The sequence below is a fragment of the Microcebus murinus genome, chromosome 23 (assembly GCF_040939455.1).
Source record: "Microcebus murinus isolate Inina chromosome 23, M.murinus_Inina_mat1.0, whole genome shotgun sequence".
In the NCBI taxonomy this organism is placed as follows: Eukaryota; Metazoa; Chordata; class Mammalia; order Primates; family Cheirogaleidae; genus Microcebus; species Microcebus murinus.
Window position 1 is genome coordinate 13916501 of NC_134126.1, and position 22084 is coordinate 13938584.

Genomic DNA, 22084 nt, shown 5'->3' on the forward strand with positions numbered 1-22084 from the left:
TGGAGGACAAGGGGAGTAAGGGAGGCCTGGCTCACTGCAGCAGAGACTGCGAGACAGCCACGGGCCAGATGTAAATGATCCTGAGGAAGACTGGGGTGTGAAGGGCCATGAGAAGAGGGGCTGTGGAGTTTATCCAAATATCCGATGAGTTTTGCTATGAGGCCTTTAACTGGTCCCACAATAAGACCTGAAAACAAGCAAAGTAATATTACTCTTTTAAAAAGCAAATGTGACACACCTATTAAAATGGCTAAAATCCCCAAACTCAAATGCTGGTGAGGATTTGGAGCAACAGGAACTCTCGTTCACTGCTGGTGAGAATGCAAACTGGTATTTGGAAAGCCACTTTGGAAGACAGTTTATCAGTTTCTTACAAAGCTAAACATATTCTTACCATACAATCCATATGGCTTCTAGGTATTTACAGAACTGAATTGAAAACTTATGTCTACAGAAAACCTGCATATGGATGTTATATCATCTTTATTTATAATCACTAAAAACTGGATGCAACCAAGATGTCCCTCAGTAGATGAATGTGTAAACAAACTGAAGTACTTCCAGACAATGGAATACTATTCAGTGATAAAAAGAAATGAACTGTCAGTCCATGAAAAGATGGGAGGAACTGTAAATGCATGCCACTTAATGAAAGAAGCCAGTTGGAAGAGGCTACATACTAGTATGATTCTAACTATATGGCATTTTGAAAAAGGCAAATCTATAGAAATAGTAAAAAGATCAGTAGTTGCCAGGGATCGGGAGGAAGTGGGGGGATGAATGGGCGGAGCATAGTGGATGTTTAAGGCAGTGAACTATAATGATGGATTCATGTCACTCATTTATCACAATCCATAGACTATACAGCACAAAGAGTGAATCTTAATGGAAACTGTGGACTATAATTAACAATGTGTTAGTATTGATCATCAAGTGTAACAAGTGCGCCATATTAGTACAAGATTATTAATATAATGGGGGACACTGTGTGGGGGAGGTAAAAATATGTGGGGGGTGGGGAGGTGCTGAGTATATGGAACTTTATGTACAATCTGCTCAACTGTTCTATAAATCTAAAACAGTGCTAAAGTTAGCCTATTAATTTTTTTTAAATCTAAGAGATTTCACATTGAAAGAAAAAAAAAAAAAGCAGCAAATGTGGTGAGAATTCTAAGTGTTAAGAGAGCTAGCAAGTTAATCCTGGAAACTTGCTTGTAAACTATACAGCCAGCCTTGCTGCTTAGGCTTTTGTTCACTTAAAAATTCCCTCACTGTAAAATCCATGCCAAATTTCCTCTGCAGCACAAGCTCAGGGCCTGTCGGGTTTGTACAATGAGCCCCCGGGACGGGAGGGATTCATGTTGGAAGGTCACATTAATTTAGTTGTAAAATAAGGCCATATTCAAGAAACTTCAATTACGTATATACTTAAAAATGTACATTATTTTGTAACAATCTACCTAGTATTTACTTAATAATTCCAAAAAATGAAAACTATTTGTTAATTTTAAAGTTAATCTGTATCTGCTTTTCTTGGAAAGCATGTGAGCATCGGGTTGCAGCATGGAGGTCCGCAGTTTCAGTTGATCGTCTAGATAGGAATTAGCCATTTGTGACTTCAAGGGCATCTTGATTTGGGTTAGGTAGGAGAATGTAGATTTGCAGCAATATGTGGTTGAAAAGCAAGAAAGCATTCTTTAGGCACATTGCCCGAACGTGTGGGTATTCTACTGCATTTCTCTGTATTTCAATTGGATCTTTCTTAGCATGAAACAATGACTTTAAACCTATCTACTGGTGGGGCATGGTGGCTCGTGCCTGTAATCCTAGCATTCTGGAAGGCCGAGAAGGGAGGATTGTTTGAGGTCAGGAATTTGAGATCAGCTTCAGCAAGAGCAAGACCCTGGCTCTACTAAAAATAGAAAGAAATTATTAGCTGGGAGACTAAAAATAGAAAAAAAAATTAGCCATGCATGGTGGCGAACGAACGCCTGTAGTCCCAGCTACTTGGGCGGCTGAGGCAGGAGGATTGCTTGAACCCAGGAGTTTGAGGCTGCTGTGAGCTAGGCTGACGCCACAGCACTCACTCTAGCCCAGGCAACAGAGCGAGACTGTGTCTCAAAAAAATAAAAAATAAAATGTCATCTACTGAGAGCTCAATCAATTCCACCTGTAGTTCTTTAGGTGCCTTGGTGATATCAACTAGGTGAGGCTAAGATGCTAATTCGAGTGCCATGTCATAATTCTCAAAGTCAGTGAACCTTTTGTCATATTCTCCAATTAATAGGTCTATAACAGCTGTGTATTCTTCAAATGATTCACATATATCATCCTGCTCATCAACACAAATTCCACTTCAAAAAGGAACACAGTGCACCTTTGTCAAAAGCTGGTAACAGACTGACATACTCGACCCCCATAAACTCTCACCAACCAGCCTCAAGCTGTAGCGGCACCAGTCAGGCAGGGGAAGTTAGAACTGAATCATGAATGATGTAGCAGCTGTCAATTTAGCCCTTATGGCTTACAAATGTTCTAATTGTGCCAGTCAATCTGGGAGGATTATTTTGTTGAAACTTTTTTTTTTTTTTTTTGAGACAGAGTCTCTCTTTGTTGCCCAGGCTAGAGTGAGTGCCATGGCGTCAGCCTAGCTCACAGCAACCTCAGACTCCTGGGCTCAAGCGATCCTCCTGCCTCAGCCTCCCAAGTAGCTGGGATTACAGGCATGCGCCACTATGCCCGGCTAATTTTTTCTATATATATCAGTTGGCCGATTCATTTCTTTCTATTTATAGTAGAGATGGGGGTCTCGCTCTTGCTCAGTCTGGTTTCGAACTCCTGACCTCAAGCAATCCGCCTGCCTCGGCCTCCCAGAGTGCTAGGATTACAGGCGTGAGCCACCGCGCCCGGCCGAAACTTATTTTATTCTTTGGTATTTTAAACATGTTCATTTTCAAAATAAAATAAAAATATAAAAGATGAACAAAAATGTGTAAGTAAAAATAAAAGGATTTGTTCTGTAAAATTGGGGTTCAATCAAAAGGCCAAACTTAACCACTTTGGTACGAGCGTCGACTATAGTCGACAGCCACAGACGCATGCGCACAGCGACTTTAGCCGACAGCTGTGATATTTTTCTAATTTTTCATTTATCAAAATAAAATTATGAACATTTAAAAATAACGTGATGAAAACATATTACATCACAAGTAAAGCTACCTGTAAAGTAAAACAAGCTTTCAGTGCACAGCACAAGCTATGGTGGGACTGTGAGTACTGCTTGTACCAAAGTGGTTAAGGACCTAAAAGGTCACATATGGCCTTAAGGCCGCAGGTTCCCCTCACCTGCCTTAGGAAGTAAGATAGGAGTAGACTTTTCAGCTGCTTCCCAGTTTGCTGAACTTTACCACAAAAATGAAATTGGGCTTGGCTGATACATTTGGAAAAGCTTTTCTTCCAAAGGGAAAAAAGGTTTTTCTCTAGTCAAACTTTTTGCTCAACCAGCTGTAACGTTGGTGGTCTTCTGTGTTGATTGCCAATTCTCCATAATTACGTGCAAAGCCCTTTAAATTTGTTTGGGTGGTTTTTCTCTCCTGAATAATTAGGGGAAGCAATCAGCGCATCTTTCATATTATAAGGAGGCTTTAAAAAAAAACATTCCTCCACATTGGAATTTCTGCAAGTGACAATAGGGGTAAATTCCAATCTGTACCTCTCATGGCTGTTAATGAGGTGCTTGTTTTAAATCCCTCTGAGCTACAGAAAGGACCCACAGAGGACCTTTAAAACAGGATTAATCCCAGCAAGTTCTAAATCCTTTTGTGCTGAAATCTGGTTCTTTAGCCTTTTGAATCACCAATGTTTGCTTTGAAAGTTGACACTTTCTATTTAAATGGCAAGAAAGATGGGAAATAAACCTTAGCATTACAGAGCTGGGCATATTGATTTCAATTACCACCTTTCATCCACGCTTTCCCTCTTTATAATGTGTGGGTTTCTTCTCTTCATTAGAAAGAGCCAGAGATTATCTGCACAAGACCGGAAGGTTCATTGTGATCGGCGGGATTGTCTCCCCTGTCCACGACTCCTATGGAAAACAGGTGGGTCCCTTCCTTTGCCCCTCTCCTCCTTCACCCCCTCCCTGGCCTGATGGCTCCTCCAGCGTGAAACTGCCCCGAGGCATCTCTGCTAAGATTCCTGGAAACACAAAATGCCCTTGAGCAGATGTCTGCCCTGCCCCCATCTCCGGACCACAGTGAGACCAGGGTGGGTGGGTGTTGGAGCCGCAGCTGGGAGGACCCGCTGCTCACAGCGCCAGGCTGGGCAGGGCTGGTTCACAGAGGCACAGGTGCACCCACGCAATCCGACTCCGCGTGAGGGATGACAAACTGGTGGCTGGCTATGGGTTGAACCGCGTTGGGCAAGTCTTTCTGGGGATTTTAGGAGAAAATGGCCTATGCCTCTTATCATCTAATTTAAAATTCATTTCCCTGCCCCTGCCCCCTGCCACATGTCCCAGGAAACCTAGGAGTTCTACCAGACGTCCCCCTTTCTCCCACAGATGCAAGTTGGTGGGCCCCCGGGGAAGTCACCTACCCAGCCAGACTGAGCCATAAGCCAAGGCAGCCTTTGCAGAGTTCAGTCCCATCTCCGTGCAGGGCGCACGGGGCTGCTTCACAGACGGAGGCCCGTCTGCTGGCCCCGTTGGGGTGGTCTGTGCCCACGCCTGCATTCTTGGCTTTCCCTCTGCCACTCCGTGCCTGTCTGTGTGGCAGGTGGACAAGTGAAGGGGTCACATCCCTCATTCCCCCTCACCAGTGAAAAATGGCTGCACTTTTCTACTGGGCTGGCGTCGGGGGGTGTTCCGGGCCGTTGTGGGGAACAGAGGGAGTCGCCCAATGACTGCTCTGTCACTTCCCAGGGCCTGGTGTCGAGCCGGCACCGTCTCATCATGTGTCAGCTGGCGGTCCAGAACTCCGACTGGATCAGGTAGGGCGGCCTGGCGATGCCAGGGCGGGTGGTCCTGCGACTCACGGGGCAGGGGTGGGGGTGGGGCGGGTTGGAGGGGTGGGGGGGGTTGGAGGGGTGGGGGGGGTTGGAGGTGTGGGGGGCTGAGGAAGAGTCCCAACAGTGATTTGGATCCTGAAAAGTTTGGGGGGCAATAATTAGGTAGACCTCCAGGGGTGGCCCAACTGATAACTTTATTTTTGAACCAAGCTATGGGACCCATGAAATGAAAGAAGGAGCTTTGAGTGTTTCATCTGCTTTGGCACCTCTGGGTCCTGGAGTGATTCTTAAAGCTTCTAGAAACGTAACTGGGTTTTGGATCAGGCATGGCCAGAAAATCCAAAATGCCTCCCACTCTCATTCCCACTAACGTCCATTAACCTTCATGACCTTCCAGAGAACCTGTCCCCTTCCAGGGGAACCTGTTCCCTGGCCTCAGCAATTTTCCGTTCCCCAAACTCCGGCTCTCTAAGGGCCCATACGGACTCCGGACAGCAGTGCAGCGTGGGGCCTGCAAGCCCTCCCCTTTGTGGCAGCCAGACCAAGTCCTACCCAGCGGGTCCCTTTCCTGCTCACTGCCTTCTGGTCAGAAAGTGCTGCTAAGATGGCAGCTCCCCCCACCCCCACCATCAGCTGAGCCTGCAGTGTAATTAAAGCAAGCTTCCGCTAATTATGCTAATTATGCTCCCCAAAGTTCCTACCATTATAATTTGCATTAGAAGATGATGTTTTGAAAAAATAATGGCACACTATTTGTGCCGTAATTTCACCCCGTGGAAAAATAAGCAGCGCCTAGAGGCTTCGCCGAGAGGGGAGAAGTGGTGAGAACTGGCCTCAGAAGGGGGATGCAGAGAGTCAGGCCCGGAAGGGACAGGGTGGCGGGAGTGGGGGCGGGAAGGGAAGGGACGACAGTAAATAAACAGGGACCCACCTGTGCCGTTTGTGTGCAGTGGGCACACAGACTTCCTTCACAGACTTCCTCATCCTCCTCAAGACAGAGTTAGGTAGAGACAGCTGCTTTGTCTTGGGCGGGAAACAGGCCTGCAGCAGTCGAGGGGTTCGAGCAGCAGCATGTGGGTGCTCAAGTCAGGATGAAAGCGAGGCCACTTACTGTTGTAACTCCTGATCGCATGGGGAAAGTGGGGTCCAGTGGGGAAATCACTGAGCAGGAGGCTGTTACTGCTTGGATGTGCTTAGAAGATTCTAGAATAATTCCCTCATTCATTCAACAAATATTTACTGAGTGCCTGCCACCTGCCCCGTGCTGTTGTAGGCACTTGGAAAACCATAATTCCCAGAACTGAGATCACGGGGGATGCCTAAGAGCTCGCACCAGAGATGGGGTTCGCTACGGCAGGGCCCCCGACACAGGGATCTGGGTTAGCCAGGTCAAGTGTTTGTCCGTCTCCAGGTACCTGTGCACACCTGGGGCAGGGAAGGGGGTGGTCAGGGATTTGGGAGGAGCCAGCTCAGAGCAAGCTGACTTGAGAGGGTTTTCAGCTAGTGAGATCTCATCTCTGGGTACTTTAGGGGTGTGCATTTGTGGGGGGGGGGCGGGGGTAGACAGGGAATGCTTGATTGCTAAGAAAATGTTTGAAAAATATCCCGATTTAGCAGCTCATTAAATGGCAATTAAGCCCAAGTGCTGCCTCGGTCTGGGGCTGGATGCTTGCTCACTCTGAGACCGAGTGTGTGGCGGGGTGGGGGGGCTGGCCAGTCCGTGGGCAGTGCCCGTTAGTCGGCACGCCTGGCCGCCACGCCCACAAGGCACCCCGTGCACAGGAGGCAGACAGGGCTGATTCTCCAGGGCTTGCAGCCTGGCAGGGACATCCTCAGCCACCACTCCATGAGGTCCTGGCTCATTTAATCCTTGTCGAAATCCTAGAGCGCCCAGAGGAGAATTTCTATTTGCTGGTAAGAATAAGAGCAAGACACTGTCCTAATCATTGTGTGTGTAAAACTTACCGAGCCTTTCTAACAAAACCATAAGCTAGTTACTGCTGTTGTTCCCATTTTATAGATGGGGAACTGAGGCACTGAGAGATCATGTAACTTTCCCAAAGTCACACAACTGGAAAGCGCTGAGGCTGGGGTTAAACCCCTGGTGGACTGGCACCAGCATCTGTCCTTATAAGTGCATGCCATGCTCCTCTCATTTTGAAGAGGAGGAGATTGACACTCAGAAAAGTGTTCCATGTCCAGGTTTTATCTGATCTGTGATCTAAGCTCAGGGTATGGCCAGGTCTGCCAAGCTCCCTGGGCTACGGTCTTATGCAGGAGACAGTAAGGAAGGAGCATGGGAATGGAAACCAAGGGAAACTTCTCTCTGATGATGTTAGGGTGGACCCCTGGGAGTGCTACCAGGACACCTGGCAGACGACCTGCAGTGTGTTGGAACACCATCGGGACCTCATGAAGGTGAGCTGGGCTGTGGCCGAGGGGTGAGGGAACCCCTAGGGTGCAGGGGAGGGGCCGAGCCCGCAGAAGCCGGGCAGGGTGGGGAGAGGGTGCCGCTGGCCTTGCCCAGCCCAGCCTGCTCTTTCTCTGCCAGTCGTGGGACAGACCAGCCCATGAATGGCATGAAGGAGGGCCGAGAATTACTGGAGCCACCCCCGCCTCCCACCCTCGAACTTGGCTGCCCATCAGGGCACAGCGGCTGGGTGCGACCCAGACAGCTTTCCCCACTGGGAGCACGTTCAAGGTGGGATGAAGGAGAGCACAGCTGTAGGACTTTAGAAAGTGAGAAGAAGTAGAGGCAGGGAAAAGAAACACAGGAAAAGGGAGGAGCACTTGGAGGAGGTGCAAGCAGCCAGGCCCCCTGCCCCACCTATTGGGGACCCTCTGGTCCCCTAACTCCAGGACAGGCTGCTGCAGCTGTGGCTGGGGCACTTCACACCTGCCAGTCATCGCACCCTCATTCCCGTTCATGACTGCTCACACGAGCCCCAGGGGCAGATGGTGGCAGAGCCCTGTTGTGTCGCTGGGTAGAAAGGAGCCCACGTACCTGAGGACGCACGACGAGGGCCTCGTGACACAGGGGGGGAGAACGCCTGGGCTCCCCACTGGAGCTGCAGTGGGCTGCTGACACTCCGGGGCTGTGCGCCAGGTTGTGACAGGCTCCACGCCAGCCGGCAGCGCGGCCAGGGTATGCAGCGCTCTGCCCCTCCCAGATCAATGCCAGCGTCGGCTCCCGCAGGGTGAGAAGCAGAGCTGCCAATGGCAAGAGGCCCGACCACCAAGACAGCAGCGAGTCCCGCTCACCCCTGCACTGCCGCAGAGCCATCCCCCGCCCCACGTGCCAACCAAGCCCAGCGTGGCCGTGCACAGGGAGACCCTCCACCCGTCTGTGTCCTTGCCGTTGACGGCCTGTCCTGGTCTCCTCGGGGAGCAGCCCCCAGCCACCCCACGCTCCACCAGCCACGCAGCCGCGCTTATCTTTATCGGACGTGGAGCTGCAGGCTCCAGACCCTCCTGGGCGTCAAGGGCAAGAGAGGTAATAGGGACCAGCTGGCTGTCACTACACTTAATCTGCTAAGATTTTCCCCTGCAGAATTGAAGAAAACATTTCCCTTCCCTCGGCTCTCAGGCCACATCTTACACATCCTGACTCTCCTGGTCCCCCTGAAAGGACTCTGACATGGGGTCGCACTGACTGGCTCCCCGTGCTGGTCTCCACAACGGCCACAAGAAGAAACACCCGTCTTCCTGTAGAAGGGTGTACCAGTCAGAACAGGCCAGGACATGCCGCGGAACAAGCATCCCCCAAGTTTCAGTGGCTTCACACCGGTTTATTTCTCAAGCTACACTTCACGTCACCTGGGAGGTCACCTGGGACCTGTGCCCCTTGTAGTCGCACAGGAGCCTCAGGCTCCATGGTGGAAGGGAGGAACCCGAACCCAGCAGGCATCCCCCGGCACGGGCTGTGCTGGCCACAGGCCCAGCTATTGTCTGTTGTCTAAATGTCTGATCTCTTCCCCTGTCACTCACACCCCGGACATGAGTCTGGGCTAGAGAAGCTCAGCCGGGGACCCCGGCTGTTGCCGTGGTGGGCAGAGGCTGGCAGAGGACGTGGGTCATGAGTGGCCCCTGCCTTGGAGGGAGCTCGGAGCTGCTTCCCAGTAACTCCCAGCCTGCCCAGGCCCAGCGCAAGGCCGGTGTTCGGGCCTGCCGGGGAGATCGACATGTGACATGATAGGTGACTCAGGGCAACGTAGGGAAAGGCCTCTGAGAAGGCGGGAGCCTACGGGGACCGATGAGGGCAGGAGCCGGCGTGCAGCCAGTCGTCGTCTTCTCTGCGATGGCACAAGTGGAGGGGGACTTAGGAGGCTGCAGGAGGAAGAAATTCTTCAGCTCCTGCCCAGTCATTAAAGGGGAATGTGGTGTTTTCTTTCCTGGTGGTGAAATGACAATAAGAGGAGGCAGACTACCCCGTCCACCCCAGCAGCGCAGCCGGGCAGAGAAGCCCACAAGCAGGCGGAGAAGGTCCCAGGGTGCCGTCCCATGGCTCCCGGATGTGGCTGCTGCTGCTGTCCCCACCTCCCACCAGCAACACTGCCAAGGTGACAGGTCACCCCCAGGACAAATGCCTGCCCTTCCAGGGCTCAGAAGACTGCACTGCTGTTCTGCTCACAAGGCTGTCTGTGAGGTCCTGGAGGGTCACCCCTGCCCTGGGGTTGAGGGTCCTCTGAGCAAGACTCTAATCCGGAAAGGGTAGGGGACAGGAGTGGGTGGTGGGTACTGTCCCGTCACTCCTGAGCCGCTGGCTTTCGGGAAAGGAACCTGGAATAAGCAGTGGCCCTTGTGAAGCTAAGCAGGTTGGAAATACGTCCTTTGTTTCTCGGTGGCCCAGTCCCCACCTCAGGCTGGTGGGGCTGCCTGGGGCTCAGCTGGGAAGGCTGCCGCCTTGGCACTGTGTGTTCTGCAGCCCGGGAGAGAAGCGGGCAGATCACGCGGGACGATGGACGACACACACAGGGTTTCCGTCCGGCTCTGGAACGTGTGTTCACACTGAACAGGCGACAGCGGTCGAGGCCACTTCCTGTCGTGCAGACGCACCCTGCTCTGCCCGGCCCGCTCTCTGGCTTGGCTGTGTTGCTGCCGTCTCTGGCCCGAGGAAGCCGCAGGCAGTGATAGAGCCTGCGTGTGTGACCCTTCCCGAGCTTACAGGGCCCTTTTGCAGACGTGATCTCATTTGAGCCCCGTGAACCGGGCGGGGAGGGTGGAGATTCGGGTTGCACAGAAGGTTCCGGCATTGGCTGCTGTTGCTACGGCCCTGTCGTGTGTCGGGAGCTCTGTAGGCACCTTGCATGTGCTCGCTTGTGCAATCTAGCCATCGAAAAGGCAGGTACGCCGTTAGACTCGTGAGCTGAGGTTCAGAAGAGATTAAGTGACTATCTGAGGTCACATAGCTGGAAGGAGGCAGAGCCTGTGTTCAGACTCGGGACCCAGCGTAGCACCCCATCCCATGCCTGAGCCACTGTGTCCTGCCAGGCTGGTGACCACGTGGTGCAGCTGGGGCTAAAACCCACCTCAGCTCAAAACCCACCTCCCCACGATGGACGAGCAGATAACTAGAGACAAATAGGAAATGCTTTTCAAAGTCACTTCACTAATGACACTGACTTGGCCCTTCTCTCTCTCCCTAGAGGGTGACTGGCTGCATCCTCTCCAATGTCAACACACCTTCCATGACACCTGTGATCGGACAGCCACAACAGGAGAGTCCCCAGCCCATCTACCAGAACAGCAACGTGCCCGCCAAGCCCACTGCAGGTAGGGGGACGTGGACCTGGCGGTCCCCAAACTTCAGAACCACCTGGAGGGCTTGTTTAGATACTGATTGCTGGGACCCGCCCTGGAGTTTGATTCAGTAGGTCTGGGAGGGCGAGGACGATTTGTCTTTTTAATAAAGAGATGCTGATGCTGCCGGTCCAGGGATCAGACTTCGATAACCCTTAATGCAGAGCATCCGAGCAACATAGTCGCAATCGCAGTGGGGGGGGGGGAGAGACAGACAGGTGGGGCGTAGTGTGCACCCTCCTCCTGTATTCAAATATAGATATAATATTGCCTTCATTGGGAGTTAAATATACAAAATGGAGCGTTTTTCTCTGCCTCTTCCAGGGAGGCTCAGGATCTTGCCCAAGGTCTCACCGTGAGGAATAGCGGGGCCATGAGTCACAGCCTTGCGGGCTGTACCCAGAATTCCCACACCCGTAGCCACCTCCACAGTGACAGAGAACAGGGGCCACCAACACCTACCCAACACCTAGGACTGTGCGCCTGGACGTGCTCGGTGCTTTACCTGTGTTCGTATTTAATGCAGTAATTCTGTGATAGAGATGTTTTATTCCCATTTACAAATAGAAAACATACCTGCACAATACACATTTGAAAAAAAACAAAAGAAAATAAGTAATATAGCACTATGTTAGCAGTGGCTACCTCTAGGGGTGGGATTATGGTTATTTTTTTTTATTTTCCTCTTTATATTTCCCTCTTCTATATTTCCCAATTTTTTTCAACAATGTCATAAACGTGACCAGAAAATGGATTCCGGTCTGTGGCTCACGATACTCGTGCCTTAGACCTCGAGTGAGCAGGAGGAATCTTTGCTGTCATGTTTCTGTTCTTTCTCTCCACCCTCTCTGCCTTCCACTCCCCAGCCCCCGCCCCTGCCCCCAGTGCGCCCTGTGGTTACGGCAGCGGCCGGTTTGGGCTGCGTGTAAATTGTGCGTGGTTCTCTCCCTCTGTCCCTGTCTGTCTTGCTCTCTCCCACAGCCAAGATCTTGGGGAAGGTGGGGGAGAGCCTCAGCCGGATCTGCTGCGTGCGCCCGCCCGTGGAGCGCTTCACCTTCGTGGGTAAGGGAGCGGCCCCTCCCCGTCCGTCTCTTTTCTTTCCCTCCTCCCTTCCTTCATTCAGCAAATACCCCCAAGCCCGGCGCTGTGGGCTAAATGTCTGTGCCCCCCGATTCATATGTTAGAATCCTGGAGCCCAAGGTGAAAATGTAAGGAGATGGGGCCTTTAGGAGGGGTCACAGGTGGGAGCCCCCCTGAATGGGATTAGGCCCCTTGTAAAAGAGACCTCAGGGAGGTGGCCAGTCCCTTCCGCAGCTGGAAGGAGCCGTTATGAACCAGAAAACAGGCCTCACCAGACACCAAATCCGCCAGTGCCTTGGTCTTGGACTTCCAGCCTCCAGAACCATGAGAAATAAATTTCTGTTGTTTATGAGTCACCCAGTCGGTGGCATTTTGTTATGGCCTCCCAAATAGACTAGGACAACCTATTATTGGATGACCACATACAGAGCAGTGATTGGGACCAGAGGTAAACAGGAATGTCACCAGGCCTACAATGCCAATGACATGAGAGCCCGGGGGCATGTTCTGCCTGGCCCGGGGACCTCCTGCTTCGTCTCTCCCCCCACAGGCTGTGCCCATAACCCTCCCTCCTGTTGCCCCAGCTCCAGTGGCATTTGTGCTGCGGCCCAGAGGCAGTGCCCTCTCCTTCCTTCCCTCGGTTCTCAGCTGCTCCCCCAAGGACTCAGCAGGGATGAGAACATCAGAGTCCCTGGGGTCCCTACAAACCCCAAATTCAGTCCAAGAGCTGAAGGCCTAGACCTCATTCCTTTTACTCTTTGGACAAATGACTTCTGATATTTCCAATTTCAAGCATCCTGGAAAGGAACTGAGAGGGGTGGGTGAGGAGGAGAGAGGCAGGGGACTAGACAGCATCTCCGTGGCTTTGGCTGCGTGCACATGTCTGTGCACCCCCATCTGGGTACCGAACACTTCAGAGCAGGTCCAAAGCTCTGCCCTTCACATCTTACTGTCGGCTCTTGCTACATCCTGCCACATGAAAAATCTCAGCATCCCCAGTTTTGCTTGTTTTTTAAACTGGGTAACCCCTAAGGAGAAAGGGCCACCTCCCATGACTCCAAAGCCATCTCCCTAGGCTATGAGGATGTTGCTCTTGTGGGAGGCCTCCCTGAGATGGAGAAGCAGAAGGCACTCAGCATGAGTGCGCCTGTGCTCGTCATCCGTTCCCCGGCGAGCCTGTCTAATTCTGAAAGTCCCAGAGATGTGACGTCCTGCTCTTGGAACAGGAAAAGATGCTCCCTGTCCATTTAATGCTGTACTGTGCTCTCTGGTCCCTCTCTTCAGATGTCACCTGTGCAGGGAGGCAGGAATCCTCCCCCCTCCCCAGCCACCCTCCCCACCCCTCCCAACCACTCCCCCCAGGAGGCCCTTGGGCAGCCCACGCGTTGGGTACCAGGAGGCTGGCTCGCTAATGCCTCTGCCCTCCCTCTTTCCTCCTCAGACGAGAACGCCAATCTGGGCACGGTGATGCGGTATGAGGAGATCGGTGAGTGGGACTGGGACAGTGGAGACATTTGGAGCCCTTGCCACCAACGCATGGGGGAGGGGAGAGATGGGGGAGGGGAGCGGCTGGGAAACGCTGGGCTGCGGTTTGCAGCAGTGTCTCCTCAGAGGCAGCCAGAGAGGGAAGGTGGCGGGTGGTGCCACCGCTGTCAGGGTGGGAAGGAGCCGACAGCCCTAGAATCCAACTGAGAAGCAAATCGGAAAATTGAAATCTTTTCAGGGTTCCAGAATGGATGAGAAACACAAGTGGAGACCCAGTGTCTGAAGCTGGGGAAAGGGCAGAGAGATACCAGAATAGAGCTGTGCCTGGCGTAGGCACCAGGGGATAAGAAGGATCAGTGACAACAGGAATGCTTGGATCTCTAGGATGAGAGGCAGAGTGGTGTCCCTCAGACACGCTCAGCGCTCCACAGCGAGCAGGCCCACCCCCGAAGGCCGAAGGGGCCGAGAGGCTGAAGGAAGAGGCTGACAAATCCAGTTTCTCTAGAAAAAACATTCAATATAGGGACTTACACGCAGAAGCCATGTCTCCAGTGGCTGTAAGACGTGGATCCCTGCCCCCACCCTCCAGAAAGGATTCTTTATAGAGCAAGCTTCTCTTGGTAAAACGCATGCAGCTGGTCATGCCCCAGACTTTCTGCAAAACTCATGACCACTGGGGGGTTCGATGAGCGTCTTCCTGAGGGGTTATCTATGCTACAGGCATTGTTTCTTGACCTTGCTGTGGGAACACCTTCCTACGCAGGAGTCAAACGTCAGTCCGTAGGGCAGTTGTGCTTCAAGATGGCGTTACTCTTGCCATGCCACAGGCTGTTTCCTACACGGAATCTTAAACTTCCAGCTGAAGAGAAATTCCAGGCATCCCCCTCCTGGAGCTCCTCTGTCTGAGGACTAGAGGCCAGGCCTCCTGCCACGATCCTGGCAGGCACCGGGTTGTCCTAGCACCTGGTTCTCCCAGCAGGCCCCGCAGGCCTGACGTCATTTCAAGGGTGTCTCTGGGTCTTGCGCTCTGACCCGAGGAGCAGGCGTGTGCCCGAGTCGGCTCCTACTAGTTTGCTAGAACCGCTGGTAAAACGTCCAGGAATGTCGTGAACCAGTCATTAGGTACAACCGTTACTGAAAGTTGCTAATATAGCTTAGTTAAATAGATTGTTCCCAGGTGTTCTCCTGGACCCGCAGAGCTCAGAGCCCTCTTTAGAATTTTAACAGTTTTCCAGTGTACACTTCTGTCCTGGCTTGTCCCAGGGAACGTATGATGCCAAGCTTCGGCTACGGCCTTGCCTTCCCAGCACCCAGGCGGCATATTGGGCCACCCCTGTCCCCACCCGGGGAGTCCCCTCCTGCAGAGGGCGATGCTGTTTTCACTCACATTTGCTGGTGGCAGCCTTGTAGGGGCAGGAGCAGTCGGCCCCACCCTGCTCGCTCTTCTCCTCCATAGCTCCATAGCGGTTATGGTGACAAGGCCACCACAGGACCGGAAATGGAGCTAGGGGGTGGCCTGTCACCCCTGGCTTCTCTGAGGCTCTGCCTGTTCACCACCCCAGCCCAGCCCCTCTGTCACTGAGAGGGAAGGAGCCTCCACGGTCCGACGGGAAGGGACTGGGGGGCGTAGGGAAGGGGGGACGCTTAGGTTCAGAGGGAGGCGCTGGGTGGCCACAGCTGGCAGACGGATTCACGGCCCAGCGTGGCCCGGTGGCGGCCGCAGGGAGAGCCGGGATGGGCGGCGGCCTGGGCCGCACATAGCCGGGATTCCTGGGAGAGGAGTGTGGAGGGAGCGCTGATTCTGGCTCCCGGCCTGGATGGGGCGCCCTGGGGACAGAGGGCCGGGGAGGGGAGGGGAGCGCCCCTGCTTCCTGACCCTTGTGCTCTGGGAGCTCCGGGGCTCACGTGGCCCCCGTTTGAAATCCCTTTCACACTAAACGAGAAGGAAAAGCCGTTTTCTGCTGGCTCCTTGGCATCGGTGACCCCATTTACGTGCTGCTGGGGCTGCCCCACGCCAGGCGCGGGCGGGCGGGAGTCGGCGCGGAGACCGAGGGAGCCCTGCTGCCCTCCAGCGGCCGCGCGGCGCCCTGCCGCCCGGGCCCACGCACCTGCGCCGCCCGCAGGGAAGGCGGAGGGGACGCCGCTCTCTAACTTTCTGTGTTTGGGCCTCAAAACATAAAAAGTCCCGCAGTATCCTCGAGTGTGAAGTGAGTCCCTGGCTTGGGTATAGAAAAGGGATTCGTTTTCATGGCGCTAAGCGGAGTCTCTCAACGTTGGCGCTGCCGACGTTGGGGACCGGGTGATTCGCGCCGTGGGGGCTGTCCCCGCCTTGTGGGGCGCTCGGCGCGCTCCCGGCCTCTGCCCACTAGAGGCCAGCAGCAGACCGTCGCCCCCTCGGTCCCGACACGCGAAACCGGCTCCAGATATGGCCAGACGTCCCCTGGCAATCGCAAAATGGCCCTCGGCTGGGAACCCTGATGTGGAGAAAGCTGAGGGCCAGCGCGTCCTCTGGACGTGGCCACCTCACGGAGCGTTTAGCAGCCGGAGTCGCGGGGCCTCACCCCCTCAACAGATAACCGACCTGGAACAGTGGGAGCACTAAGGGGGGTGTGGGGACCCACAGAATCCCAGGAGTGGGCCCAGCCTGGCTCCTCTCGGCCCTGCCTGCCTGGTCCAGCCTTGCAGAGAGGGGAGTGGGGCCAGCCACCTGGTGGTGTGACATTGGGGGGGGGGGCGCCACAGGCTGGGGCAGGCATTTGCCCCCAGCGTCCCCATGCCGTGAGAGCAGAGGCAACAGTGGCCACCAGGGCCATCCCAGATTGCCCTAAGGGCTCTCAGGCAGCCTGCAGGGCCTCTCTGGTCAGCTTGTCTGTTGGCTCACCCGTCCAACATGTCTGAGCACCTACTGTATGACAGTCACTGCCACACGCTGGGGATGTAAAGATAAATTAAGGTCCCTGCACATGAACAGACCATTGGACTATGGTATGAGAGAAAGGAGGGAAGAGAGCTGCAGGAATATTTAGGAGATAAGATCCTAGCCTGCAAGGGGGATCCTTGGCTGGCATTGCCCATTGTCAAGGTAGCAGCCTCCCACCGGCCTCAGAACCATCTGGGGCCTCCTTCCGTCCGGAAGTCCTCGTCAGGTGCCTGAGCTGTGGGGTCTGAGGCAGGCAGAGCCATCTGCAGCCCCTCTCACACCTCTCGCGCTCTGGGTCCTTGGCCGCAGTGGTCTCTGGAAGGCTGGTGACACGCCCAGTACGGCTGTCTCACTGTTTCAGATAAGATGCCCACAGCCTCGGCCTCTGGGGGAGGGACTGGGGGTGCCTCAGCTGGGGTGCCGGGGAGCCAGACACAGACGCCACCCTGAGTCTCATCCTGGTTGAAGTCCCTCCCCCCCCATCCCAAATCCCAGGCTTCTTTTTTCTCCATAGCTCAGTTTAATCAGCAAATCAGTTTGGTGCCTGTTTTAAATGACAATGGGCCTCCCTGGGATAATTCTGAGAGGGCTTAATGAGGGAAGAGAAACAACTGACAAGCAGGAAGTGCGCTGCCTGGGTGTCAGGAAGAGGACAGGATGGGGAGGGGGCCTCGGGCTCGCTTCTCAAGCCCTTTGCTGAGGACAGTGGCTGTGTAGAGGGAGCGTCTGAAACTCAGCCACCTCAAGGGTATACTCAGTGTTCCCCCACCCCCTACCATGCTGGGGAGACAAGCCCCAGATAATGCACCACAGCACAGAATCCAGACTTTGTCGGCCCTTGAGTTCAGCAGGGAGCAAGAGAGGGGCCCTTAGACCTTAGACGAGGCATGTGGCTGGCTTGATCTCTGTTAGTGTGACCAACCGTCCTGGTTCAGCCCTGAAAGACCTGTCCCAGGCAACCCAGGACAGTTGGTCACCCTCTCTGCTCACTCTGCATGAGTGATTCCTCCCACTGGGGTGGGGAGGAGGAGGGCAGCAGAGGTATCTGCACGGCGTCCACCCTGGTGCGGGGATGCCTGGGAGAACCGGGCCCCGCCGCTCCAAGGCTGCAGGACTTCTGTGTCCATCAGGGGCAGAAGGCTGAGAGTCGAATGCTTCCCAGCTCTCCACTTACTCCCTTTGCAAACTTTGCTCCCCCCCTCAGAGCTGCGGATCTTGCTGCTGTGCGGCAGTGACCTGCTGGAGTCCTTCTGCATCCCAGGGCTGTGGAACGAGGCAGATGTGAGTAGCAACGAGCTTTGGTGCGGCGTGCAGCTGGGGCTGGCAAGGCTGGCAAGGCTGGGGAGGGTACCCTAACTTAAGTCTCCAACTCCCCTGAGTTCCTAGGCGGGCGCTCCATCCACATCACTAGAGAATCCTCACCTACCCCCAAGCTGCTTCTCCCACTGTGTTTGTGCGCTCACGGCTCAAGCTGCCTCCTGTAGAGCCCCTGGGAAAAAAGCAGCCTGAGTCACAGAATGCCATGCTCCAAGTAGAGTGGTGCTTGGAGGGTGTGTTGGAGGTGGGAGGAAGGGAGGGACAAAAATACCTTTGCCCTTTTGAGATTATTGCGTTTTGTTTTCCTTTGGTTCCTTTTGAAGAGGTAGTAAATACCAAATACCACCCTAGAATTCCCTCAACAAGAAAAGGGGTCAAGAGGGGAGAAGTTAATGGCAAAAGGTCAGTAGGATCCTTCTGGCAATTGACTTGGCTTGAGGGAACCAAGCAGTTAAACTTACACCACTTAGAAGCTTAATTGACATCTTTTGTTGCCAGATCTTGATTGTGATGGTCTTACATCAGCTAATCCATAAATTACTCACTCTTCACACATACATTCATTGTTGTGCTTTCATTAATTCATTCATCTGATAGCCTGAGCTAATGCTAGCTCCCAACCCCATAGCCCTCTGCAAGCTGAATTCCCAGGGCAGCAATTCCAGACCTAGTGGACTTTTTATTATCTTGCTGTGTGACTCCATGCAAATCAGTCAACTTCTCTGGGCCTCAGTTGTTTTTTTAAATGTATAAAATGTTAGGCCAGGTGCAGTGGCTCATGCCTATAATTGTAGCACTCTGGGAGGCCAAGGTGGGAGGATCCCTTGAGCTCAGGTTTTCCAGACCAGCCTGAGCAAAATCGAGACCCCATCTCCATAAAAATAGAAAGAATTAGCTGGGGCATGGTGGCGCATGCCTATAGTCCCAGCTACTATGGAGGCTGAGGCAGGCGGATCACTTGAGCCCAGAAGTTGGAGGTTGCAGTGAGCTTTGATGACACCACTACACTCTAACTGGACAACAGAGTGAGACAGTCCGACTTTGTCTCCAAAAACTAAAAGCAAATACATAAAATAACAATAATAATAATAAATCTATAAAAGGTTACCTACAGCATTCTGAGATTCTACAGAAATATACAGTACAGCCCTTGCCCCTAAGTGTTAGGTGGCACGACATAGACATATGAAATCTTTTCATGTATATTTATGTGTCTCTGGAGTGAGAGACAGAGAGAGAAAGAAGGGAGAGGCAACCTTCAGGGTCAGACCCAAGATTCCAGTTCACTCCAGCATAGCTCATGACAAAATATATTCTGAGCTTCAGTTGTCCCCATCTCTAAAATGGATATAATGGGAAGACTTAAATGATATGTCTATTTCAAGTGCCTGGACCGGTACCTGACACACAGTCACGTGCAAGAATCGTCAGTGAGTGAGTTTACAAATAGACACACAGATGTACACCCTCAGCTATTAAAGGTGAAAAGCACAAATGCTGTGGGATAACCAAGAGGGGAGGGACAGTTTCCAAAGAATCGAATTATACCACGTAATGCTTTCATCTGCATCCTGGAACAACTTCCTGCAGGTGAAATTTTAAACCTCCTTTCAGTTCTGGATTAAGTGGATTAATCAGCTTTCGTTTTCCTCGCCGCTTCACAGGGTGCTGTGGAAGTAAAAAGTCGTGGGGGCAAAGTTCGTTCAAGATCTCAGCAAAGCTCTTTCAAGAATCCAGGCAAATCTGTGCAATTGCCCGGGGCCCCATTTTATGGGGCAGCCTGGGCAGTAGGGAGGGATTGAGAGGGCTGGAGGCAGCAGCCGGCAGGGAGTCCCCGGGGCCTGTTTGCCACGTGTATGTGGGGGGGGGGACAGCCTCCTCTCCAGGGCAGGCCCAGGCTGCGTGGAGCCTGACGCTTGCACAGTCCGGGGCCCTGGCAGCAGGCAGTCCCTCTCTGCTGCTCCCGGTGAGATTGCTGACTTAGGTCGCAGGGCCTCTGACTCCCTGCAGAATGGCTGCTCCTGGCGTGGTCAGATATCAACACCAACAGTTGAGGACCAGGGAGAAGAGCCCTGGGTCTTTCCTCTTCTGGTTGGTCTCTGGTATTGAGACCAGGGTTGGTTAAAATAGAAAATCTGAGACACCAAGATCTGTTGATTTGCCAGGAATGTGACAACGGAAGGGGAGTCAAGTCCTCTGTTCAAACGTGTTCCTACATGACCGCGTGGCCACGTCTCAGCCCTGACTCGCTTCCCTTTCTGGATTCCCGAGAGAGATCATGGAATTCCAGTACTTTCTGGGTGGTTGTGGAAAAAGGAAAGGGATTTTCCTATCACAGTCCTAACCCCCAGTCTGCAATGAATCATTCTGGAGCGCACCCTGGAATCTCCAAAATAATGAACTGACAGCAAGGGAGAGTGACCAACTAGTCCCAGTTTCCCCAGGACTTAACTCAGTTTTAAAACTAAAACTCCCACATCCTGGGAATTCTCTCAGTCCTGGGCCAACCAGGATGGTTGATCGCCCTGGAGACCCTGGGCACCCAATGCTGGGCCCCCTCCCCCCTAGGGTCGCCAGGGCTGCTCTCCTCTGAGGGTTTGCCCTAGGGGTGTCGCCTGGGCGGGCTTCACAGATCTCTAGCTTCTTACTGTGAGGAAAGTCGGTGTGAGGGCAACAGAGACTCTTCTTCTTTCTTTGGATTCCGAAGGTATCTTCCCTATTTCCTCTCCCCTCCTCAGGACTTTCAGTGAAATTTCTTCAGCGAGTTCAAGGCCATTGGCTTCAAAAATTTCTGGTTTTGTCCTGCAGGTTCCTCTTGTGAAGGGCCTGGCTCTCTGCTAGAAGTAGGGTTGGGGTGGGCAGAGGGGGTGCAGGAGGCATGGAACTAGCTAGCAATTCGATGAACTCTTCCGTCCTCATGTGGGGAGATTGGATCTCAAGGTCTGGAAAAGGAACATCTTCTGAGACAGGGACAGGGCGAGCCCTGATAGAACCAGCAAGTTCTATCATCTGTCCGGGGTTTGCCCAGAAATGGACCGTTTTAGGAATTTTAGTTCCTAATCACCAGACTCCCAGGGGTGAGACAGGTGAGCCCTGCTTCTGTCCCAGGCTGGCTTCTTCCTTTCTTCTTTCTCATTCTCTTCCCTTCGCCAGAACTCATTTCTCTTTGTTACCTGGGGCCGCAGGTGGTACTTGTTGCCTCAAACCTGTGCCCTGAGACTGTGAGCCCAGAGCCCTAAGCCCTAAGCCCACCTGTGCCTGGGGACAGGAGTGCGGGGAGGGGAGCAAAGCTGCTTTCTGGGAGAGTCCCGGGCCCGGGTCCACGCTCCGTCCTCCCATTCTTCTCTGGAACCCTCGGGAACAAGGCAAGAGAGAAGCCACTGTTCAATCAGGTCTGGGAGGACTAGGAGCCTCGGCCCAGCTCGAGGGGGCTGTTCTGGGTGACAGCAGGACTGCCAAGGCCTCTTCCAGCGCGGCCACGCCCTCCCCACCGAGTCAGCTTTGCTCTTTCTTTCTCCTTGAATCCCTGCACCAAAGCTCTCCATCCAGAAATCTCATCACACAATTAAAGGGGCAACGCCACCCCCACCCCAAACACATCCTCGTGGCATTTCCCACTAGGCACTGAGACCCATCAGCCCACAGCGAATTCTGCCCTTCTCTGACCAGCGACACACCCTTCCCCTTACTTTCCACGGGGGAAAACAATTCCATTCCTGCTCATAGAGTGTCTCTCCGGTGGAATACAAAAGAGCCGCTGTGTGGCCTTGCAAATGGCTTTTTCATTCTTGAATTCTAAGAGAAATCAAGATCCAGCCCCCTGGGCCAGCCTCGGAGACCAGGACCCGGGCCCTGATCCTACTCATCCCTGGCTCTTTGTTAGGAAACTCGTCTCCCCCAAGCAACCTGATGCCTCTTGCTTGGCCGCATCCAGACACTGCACCGACGCAGGCATCCAGGCAGGAATCGAACTGTGGGAAACCAAGGCCAGAGCCTACAGGGCCAGCCTTAGGTGGATTTGTGAAGCAGAAAGCTCTGATACTCGCTCCCCTCCCCCAGGCAAAACCGGTTGTCCAGGGAGTCCACGCTGCCAGGTGCTTTTCCATCACATTACGATGGAAGGCAGGCACATTCATTCTGATCCAAGCATCCCTCCCTGCAGTCCATCTTGCAGCTGATTCTCACTGAGCATCCAGTGTGAACTTAGCATACATTTGCCCTCGAGGCACTTGCAGTCTAAAAACACTTTTAATTCTATTACTTCTTTATATTACATGAGATGAAATGTGCGAAAAGTTCAGAAGATTTCCTGAACCCAGTAAGCACTCAATAAATGTTGACTGGTTTTTGCTTATTTCAAACCATGTATTGAGCACCTACTGTGTGGCTGACACTGTAGTTCTGGGTGGAGTAACAGAGAAAACGAAGTAGACAAAGCGCCCAAGGGTGCACTTCAGGGTCTAGTCAGGGAGAGGG

General features: G+C 53.3%; 1 protein-coding gene across 1 annotated transcript in view; it reads left to right on the forward strand.

The window, feature by feature from the left end:
* Positions 1-22084, forward strand: part of NMNAT2 (nicotinamide nucleotide adenylyltransferase 2) — a 155201-nt gene that overhangs the window by 112099 nt on the left and 21018 nt on the right. Inside the window, exons 2-8 of the mRNA XM_012735845.3 lie at positions 4012-4100; positions 4922-4989; positions 7347-7425; positions 10653-10779; positions 11788-11868; positions 13328-13372; positions 17496-17572. Coding sequence (XP_012591299.1) covers positions 4012-4100; positions 4922-4989; positions 7347-7425; positions 10653-10779; positions 11788-11868; positions 13328-13372; positions 17496-17572 — 566 coding nt within the window. The remainder of the gene's footprint in view (positions 1-4011; positions 4101-4921; positions 4990-7346; positions 7426-10652; positions 10780-11787; positions 11869-13327; positions 13373-17495; positions 17573-22084) is intronic.